The sequence below is a fragment of the Papaver somniferum genome, chromosome 4 (assembly GCF_003573695.1).
Source record: "Papaver somniferum cultivar HN1 chromosome 4, ASM357369v1, whole genome shotgun sequence".
In the NCBI taxonomy this organism is placed as follows: Eukaryota; Viridiplantae; Streptophyta; class Magnoliopsida; order Ranunculales; family Papaveraceae; genus Papaver; species Papaver somniferum.
In genome coordinates this window covers 149,710,637-149,719,752 of record NC_039361.1, presented here as the reverse complement: position 1 = coordinate 149,719,752, position 9,116 = coordinate 149,710,637, and the positions used below count along the sequence as shown (strand labels likewise).

The 9,116-nt window shown below is 35.8% G+C and overlaps 1 protein-coding gene across 1 annotated transcript; it reads right to left on the bottom strand.

The window, feature by feature from the left end:
• Window positions 1–719: 719 nt before the first annotated feature.
• On the bottom strand, window positions 720–2,153 carry LOC113271553 (NAC domain-containing protein 83-like). The gene is made up of 3 exons (XM_026521451.1): window positions 1,698–2,153; window positions 1,327–1,592; window positions 720–1,152 (listed from the first exon to the last, which is right to left on the bottom strand). The coding sequence occupies exons 1-3, from the start codon at window positions 1,876–1,878 to the stop codon at window positions 862–864; spliced, it is 738 nt and encodes a 245-aa protein (XP_026377236.1). The 5' UTR covers window positions 1,879–2,153; the 3' UTR covers window positions 720–861.
• Between the last annotated feature and the right edge of the window lie 6,963 nt (window positions 2,154–9,116).

Here is a 9,116-nt window from a genome sequence, read left to right as displayed (position 1 = left end):
TAGTCGAGGTTCGATTTCTGTTAACATCTGAGAGACTGTTTCTTTCAGAAGTTCCTCACCATTTCTTCTTCGGAATTTACTTATCTTTGGCATCTCTTTCTAGAATTGAAATCCAACGCGAAAACAATTTTACGTGGAATCAACTGAAAGAGTATTCCAATTCCAAATTGCTTGTGCATTTGAACATGTACATGTATTTTGGTATGAAGTTCTTTTGAGAATAAATCACTTTAACAAAGAGAGTCTTAAGTGAATCCCATGTGCAACATGTTATTGTTTTCAAACTTTTCCTCTTTGTGGTTGCCAAAAAGTTTGTCTTTGCCATAATTTTTCAAGTGATAAACAAATCTTTCCTTCATTTTTCCTTTAATAGATTCCTCTTCTTTTTTCCTCTTATCTTTCTTTTCCTTTATATAGAGCATCTTCCTTATAAAATTATCAAACTTTTTGATAAAAAGAATAATAAGTAGCTCTGTAGACTTGAGTGTAATAAGTGCTATAACTTCTCCTTTGTTGCAGTTTTAGGGTCTCATAATGAACATGCATGTCACTCAATCCCAATTTATGACTTTGGGTTTGCTTACAATGCACCCATTTCTCATATTTAACTACTTCTCCTAACAAAAACCAAGGCATTTTCATGGTAATTGTTGTCTTGTAGGGTTCTCTTGTTTCTTAAGAAATAACTCAAAAAACAATAAGAAAAGAACCAAAAAGAGTGATTGAAACTAGAGTTAATGCGGGGATTGGTTATTTCTGATTGGGTCATGGTTGTATTCCATAACCAATTCATTCCTGATACACAGACTCTTAAAAATAAATTTAGAAGAAAAAGAAAAAGAGAAAAAAATAAAACACTTTTCATGGCTTTTTCCTACAAGGAAATGAAGACATACTATTGCAGCTATTGTTCTCATCACTATCAGATGCCGTAGACGTGACGTCGGTGGTAACACCACTTGATGCCGACGAAGACGAGGTCGAAGATGCAGGTCTAACAACAACAGTCCTGTCTTGGTTCATAAAATCAGTAAAATCAACTGGTTTAGTGACCAACCCATTAGTGATCACATCCTCGCCATTTTTCGAGTTCCGCTTCTTTAGAAATATTCTACAGAGTACCCAATCCTCCTCCATGTGTACCTTTGAACTCTACAAACAAGTGCAAGAACATAATCTTAGTAGTGCATTTCTAAAAATGGGTGCTTAAGCAAGTGAATTGCTATGCAGATTTGGTTTTATTAAGTTTGCAAGAAAATTAGTTAAGCTGCAAAGAACCCAACAGCTAGAGGGAGACAGATAAAGAGTTGTTGCACTGCTACTCACTTGATTGCTGGCAAGTTTTGTACCGGCACCGGCAAGACGATATTCATGCATAATCCAGTCAGTTCTAGTACCACTTGGAGGTTTACCTCTATAGAAAACAAGTGTTTTTTTCATTCCTACAATTACATTACCCTTTGAAACTAAAATTTGTTTGTCTAAACCAGTAGCTTTCCAGTATCCAGAACCAGTAGCCCTATTGGTTCTGTTTCCATTCCTATATTTAGCTTCTCTTGTACTGAAATAATACCTCTCCTGTTCCCAGTCACCTACACAAGAAACAAACAGGAATTACATTATTATCAAAAAAAAAAAAAAAAAAAAAACTCCAAGAAAATATTATTGGTTCTAGGAAAACCGGAACAGGAATTTACCTGGTAAATCCCAAGGATCAAACTTGGAAACATCAATTTCAGGTATGATTGAAGCAGGTAATGGGCACAGAAAAACCTTTCTTCTTAGATATTGAACAACAAGTTCTTCATCAGTTGGATGAAATCGAAAACCAGGAGGTAATCTGATAATACCATTCTTAACAAAATTCATTTTCTCCATATTTTATGAATGTAAAAATCTGTCTGAATGAAAATTTTCAACTTCCAACTTGGTTCTCTCAATAAAATCAAGATGAATTTAGAAACCCCATGTTGAAGATGTCACTAAATCCATCTAGAAATTAAAGAATAGAGAGATTACAGGAAGGATGGAAGGAGGAGGAAACAGAGAGAGTGTTGAGTTTTTCGGAGATGAAAATGTAATGACAAGGGGTTGGTTCTTTATAGTGCTGGTTTATCGAAGGTAGACAGACACTTCTCCTCCTCATCCATTTAGCGTGAAGAAGACTCAAACGTAATCTGATCTATTTATTTGAGATACCAAAATATGTTTTTTTTATTTAAGACAAGAAAAACGTACATGGAGTATAAATTATTAAGTTTCGTTTTATTTTGGTTTTCTTCCATGAAAAGAATAAAATAATATAACTCACAAAAATATGATTCGACCGTTTTCTTCCACGCCAGTGATGGTAAAACTGCTTTGTCATTTTTTTTAACGGCATAACTGCGATCAAACTCCCCTGAACAGATCAGCCTAGAGGTGTAAATTGGGTAAGGCCGTGCAGCCTGGCCTCATACCTAAATAAATTTATCAGGATGGACAAGCCAGGTAAAAATGTATTTTGAGACCCTGAGCTCATTCTATTAGTTAATTCAGGCAAATCAAATAAGCTATGAGTTTTTTATACATATAAAATTTTAATAACGTGTACAAATACTCGTAGAATTGTGGTTGAAAGTACTCAAAGTAATTTTATTCTTTTAAATATAAGTTTTGCACTTGAGAATCCATCTAGTGAAAAACAAAAACCATCAAGATAAAAATGAATCACCGTTAAGGAGAAGACAAGAATCACCGACAAAGGCGAAGGCTAAAGCATTTAATGTGTAGATAATAAAAATAAACCGTAAAAATCTTGAAAATTTACAGAAAGATAATCAACCAAAGAAAATCTTATAATAACATAAATAAAATTCCTTGCTTGGATCTGGATTTATATGGGAGCAAGAAGATAGCCAAAATGCATAATAATCTAGCTAACGTGGTACCAAACCTCTTAAAAAGGTTCGCTTTCTTGATTAGAAACCTATTCGGTATGAGATCCCAACTTCCTTCTCTACCTTGAAAAGACCCTTGTTTGTGTATCACTCTAACACTTGATATATTATGTTTTTCTACTTATATAAATTTTTTCTTTCAAAGATATTGAAAGTAGAATACGATGTTTCCCAAATATGTTTTCATGATGGCTATATTTCAGGGATTAGACATACTCGATAGTTAAGAAACCAGGTTATTGGGCCATGCAACTCAAACATATGCCAAGGAGGGGTGGTTTGGGCGAGTACCAAATCATGCTATTAAATTTTATGAAAAGCTTGATCCCGCACGTTTAATCTAACCACACCATGTTGCACGTAGCAGGATGTAACAGCCGTTGGGATCCTATCGATACATGCATGCTCGGTATAGGCAGACCGAGTATTTTCGGGTATTATTTACATTTCTAATTCAACCAGCTAGACCAGCTTCAATGCTGATCAACCGTTTCCTTAATAGCAAAGTTAAATTTTGCCCTGTCTGTAGTTGATCAACTATTGTTCGCAGTAACAAAGTTCATTTCGACCATATCTATAGATAACATTGAAGAAAATAAGGAACCCAACCATTTCTTATAGGAGCAGAATCCCCTACCTTACGCTTACTCTATAGAAGAAATGAATGTGTATTACCATTGTACTATAAATCGAAACCTAAACTGATTACATCTGAAAGAGTAACATCTCGAAAGAGTAACGTCGAAACCAAACTGGTTACATCTTGAAAGAGTTTAATGACACCCTTCTTTTTTATCTATAAAGTCCAAACTCCAAGAGTCCTAGTAATTTCAGACCAACAAGCTTATGCTGAAAAAGCGGGGGTATAACAACCACGCCGAATAGTTCGTTCAGAAATATGTATGGACTAACTCCAATATAATTCCGAGAGCACCAACTTAAAAGCGAGCTCAATCAAGAAATAGATCAAAGAGTTATATGTCAATTTCTCAATACAATCTGCAATCGAACAGATAGAAATCTGTGAGCCCGATTGATATGAGAAATAACTTGGATAACACCAAAGACCAATGCCCAAGTTCCAATCAATTATTATCCAACAATCAAGTTCGGATTTACCAATTGATTGATCTATGCACAACATGTGATATTTCAATTATATAAACAAATATAATGCGGAAAATAAATAACACAGACACCAGAAGTTTTGTTAACGAGGAAACCGCAAGTACAGAAAAACCTCGGGACATAGTCCAGATTTGAACACCACACTGTATTAAGCCACTACAGACACTAGCCTACTACAAGTTAACTTCGGACTGGAATGTAGTTGAGCCCTAACCAAGTCTCACACCGATTAAGGTACAGTCGCGTTCCTTACGCCTCTTGAACCATGCTGGATTCTGCGCACTTGATTCCCTTAGATGATCTCACCCACAACTAAGAGTTACGACCCAAAGTCGAAAACTTATAAAAAAATCTGTCTCGCACAGATAAGTATATTCTCATATATAAATATGCCTCCACAGAAGTACCTATGAAGTTTTTGTTCCGTCTTTTGATAAATCAAGGTGAACATGAACCAATTGATAATCCGTTCTTATACTCCCGAAGAGCAGCCTAGAAATATTAATCACCTCACAATAACTTAACTATATGGTAGTAGAAGAAGTTATTGCGGAATCACAGAGAATGAGACAAAGAGATTTGTGATTATTTTTTATATCTTACTTATTGGAGATAAATCTCGATCAAATCTTAGAGAAGATATAACTCAATACGATAGAACAAGTAAGACCATAACACGCAACTACAGAGAAAATAGTTGGGTTTGAATTTACGAATCCCAAATGAAGTCTTCAAGTTGTTAACCTATAATGGTTTTGTAAAAACCTAGGTTAAAGGAGAATCGTCTCTAGTCGCAACTAGGACACAGGAAAGTGCTGGGATTAGGTTTTCCATTTTCTAGAGTTCTCCCTTATATAGTCTTTCAAATGAGGGTTTACTTTCAGTCACAACTAAGATAGCTTAGTAACAAAGCATTCAATATTCACCGTTAGATGAAAATCGGATTTAAGATTCAAGCTAAGTATGCTTAAAACCAAAGCAATATCTCCCTAACGTTATATGGTCTTAGCTTTTTACACATAAATTAAATATACCTTCATTTAGATATAGGTAACCGTACCTAAACGTGTGTACTGAGTTGGCTCAAAATAGTTAACCGAATTTAGGCATATGAACACTCTTGTCTTACCCACATTCATCTTACACTTATACATCAACTATGATGATCAATCAATCATGAAATATAATCAAATGAATCTAATTGTGTTTCAAATAAAGTTGTTCAATTATTCACTATTTCATAAAGATATATATGAACCAATTGAATCAAAATCGGATTGATTCGTAAGAATCAATTCATGAAAATTAAGCCACAGTTTGCAAAGATTGCCTTCCTTAATTCATAAATGTATTTGTTCATGAGTATGAAAACATAATTAACCGATTTTAGAACTTTAACCACTAAGTTTGCAAACAGGTACACAAACTATAACTTTCGTACTTTGGTCTTGTCCAGCAGTTTGCTAACGGGTACTAATGTGGAACAAGGTAAAAGAAAGCAATACTGGATTTCTATAAGCAAGAAGAGAAGAGAATTCAATAAAGAAGAGAAAGATAAGTTTTGTGTTTAATAATTTGATTGAGTAATAGATAGCTCTTACAAGACTTAATCTAGCCTTTATATAGGCTTGAAGAATAACTAAACTAGGAAACAGAAAACTAAAAGGAAATCTAAAAGAATCCTAAAAATAAGAAAGACTGAAAATAGGAAACCATGGAAGCCAAACCTCTAAGCGGAATCTTCTGGAATTGTAGTATGCCCTGCATCAGTCCCCCCTTCTAGAGTAAAGCTCGTCCTCGAGTTGTCCAAACAAACCAGAAGTTCATTGTCACCATGAAACGTAAAAATCTCTTGAACATTAAATGTGTTGGAGATATTCCAATCATTTGGTAGATCAATAACATAAGCATCATCATTGATCTTCTTTAAAACCTTGAAAGGACCATATTTCTTCATCTTGGTTTTGTTATAAGTACCCACTGGAAATCTCTCTTTTCTTAGATGTATCATCACGAGCTCCCCTTCCTTGAAGGTTTTAAACCTCTTGTGTTTATCAGCATCCTCTTTATATTTAGAATTGGACTTCTCCAATTTAGATTTTACTTCATTATGTAATTCAGTTGCTTTGTCTACAAAAGAGTCGGCTGCAGTGTTTGTACTCTGTGTGGTGGGTAAGGCTACCAAATCAAGAGTATGATTAGGTACTTTAGAGTACACAATCTCAAATGGAGTTTTCCCAGTAGAACGATTCACAGAAGTGTTGAAAGCGAATTCCATATGTGGCAATAACACATCCCACTGCTTACTATTATCCAGGCACTTAACTCTAATCAAATTCCCAAGTGATCTATCAATAACCTCAGTCTGTCCATCAGTTTGCGGATGTGAAGTTGTGCTGAATTGTAGAACTGTGCCTAAGCGCATCCATAAACTTTTCCAGAAATAACTCAAAAATTTGGTATCTCTGTCAGAAGTGATAGACTTTGGAACCCCATGCAATCTTACTACTTCTTTAAAGAACAAAGAAGCAACATTAGAAGCGTCAGTTGATTTATTACAAGCCACGAAGTGAGCCATTTTAGAGTAACGATCAACTACGACCATAACAGAATCATTACCTCTAGCAGTACGAGGTAAACCAAGTCTAAAATCCATACTTATATCAACCCAAGGTGCATCAGAAACTGGTAAAGGAGTATACAACCCGGTATTTTGAATTGTACCCTTTGCTCTCTGACAGACCATGCATTTTTGTACGAACTTTTGTACATCACGTTTCAAAGATGGCCAGAAATATCTTTCTTCAATCAGGGCAATGGTTTTATCTCTCCCAAAATGACCACCAAGACCACTGCCATGTAATTCTCGCATAAGATGTAAACGTAAAGACCCTTGAGGAATACATAATCGATTCCCTTTAAAAAGAAAACCTTCTTGTATAAGAAAATCATCAACCCCATGAGTTTGAGAACTGCATTGATCCCATAGTTTGCCAAAATCTTCATCTTCTGGATAAATGTCTTTGATATAGTCAAATGCATAACTCTCATTACGAATTGTAGTTAATAGATGACTTCTTCTACTTAAGGCATCACAACTTGATTCAATTTGCCACTTTTATGTCTCACGGAGAAAGTGTATTTGTTGAGTGTGGAAAGCCATCGATCATGCATTCTGTTAACTTTAGCAGAAGTATTCAAAAACTTCAAAGCATGGTTGTCAGTGTTGACAACAAATTCCCTATGTATAAGATAAGTATGCCACTGCTTAAGAGATTGAACAAGAGCCAATAACTCTAATTCATATGTAGACCATTTCTTTTGTGCATCTGAATTCTTCTCACTTAATATGCAATTGGATGACCCTCCTGTGATAATACTGCACCAATACCAACAACAGATGCATCACAATCTATTTCAAAAGGCTTGTTGAAATTCGGAAGTGCAAGAATTGGTGCCGTACAAAGCTTTTCTTTAAGAAGAATAAAGCTTTTATCCATTGCTTCCGTCCACTCAAACTTCTCCTTCTTGAGACAGTCAGTCAAAGGTGCAGAAATAGAGCTAAAGTTCTTCACAAATCTTCGATAGAAAGAAGCCAAACCATGAAAACTACGAACATCACGAATAGAAGTAGGAACTGGCCAATCTTCAATTGCTTGAACTTTAGAAGGATCGACATGAATACCATCAGTAGAAATCACATATCCCAAAAATGTTACTGAAGAAGCCATGAAGGTACACTTCTTCAAATTAACATATAAAGAGTTGTCAGCAAGAACTTGAAACACTTGTGAAAGATGTTGGAGGTGTTCTGGCTCACTGCGACTAAAAATTAGTATGTCATCAAAATAGACAATAACAAATTTACTGAGAAAGGGTTGGAGAACCTGATTCATAAGTCGCATAAAAGTACTAGGTGCATTAGATAACCCAAATGGCATGACCAGCCATTCATATAAACCTTCACGTGTCTTGAATGTTTTCCACTCATCTCCACCTCGAATGCGTATTTGGTGGTAACCACTGCGTAAATCCAACTTAGTAAAAATAATAGAGCCCGACAGTAAAAATCATATCATCAATACGCGGGATCGGAAATCTATAAGGAATGGTGATGCGATTTAATGCTTGCAATCGATACACATCCTCCATCCATTGTCTTTTTTACTAACCAAGAAGGCAGGACTGGCACAAGGACTGTTGCTAGGTCGTATCAAACCCTTTGTAAGCAAATCATTTACCTGTCCCTGTAATATCTCATGCTCAGCAGGACTCAAGCGATAGTGTGCTTGGTTTGGTAAAGAGGCTCCAGGAATAAAATCGATAGTGTTGAATATTCCGTAAAGGAGGTAATGCAGTTGGTAGTTCATCTGGAAATAAAACATTATATTGAAATAATAAGGGCTTCACCTTTGCAGGCAACTCAATCATAGGCTTAGAATCTTCATGGGAATGTAAAGAATTGTGGGTGCAAAGAACGAATAAAGTGGCTACGACAGCATCAGTCTGCGCACAAGAGTTTGAAGTGGAATTGGATGGACTAAGAACCTTGGTTTTCCCATTATGAACAAAAGTGTAAGTATTCTCGAATCCATTGTGAACCGCGTGAAGATCGTATTGCCAAGGTCTGCCAAGAAGAAGATGGGTTGCCGTCATATTAATGACATCACATAGAACTGTGTCTTCATAACCCTCAAAAGAGAATGACACATAACACTGAAGAGTAATCTTCTGTGTGCTAGAGGCATTAACCCATCCTACAGTGTAAGGTTCTGGATGAGAAGTTACTGGTAGTTCAAGCTTCTTAACTACGTGATCAGCAATATAATTATCCACACTGCCACTATCAATTATCATCTTGCAGATTTTACCCCCAATATAACATCTTGATTTAAAAATACTGTGTCTCTGAGACTTGCATTGTTGAGTAAGAAATAATGGACGAATCATCCCAACAAACTCGTCGTCATCACCAGGTGAGTCTTCATCTTCGAACTCATTAAGCGCACCAGTGACTTCATTAATGAACTGAGGTTCACCAATCAAAGC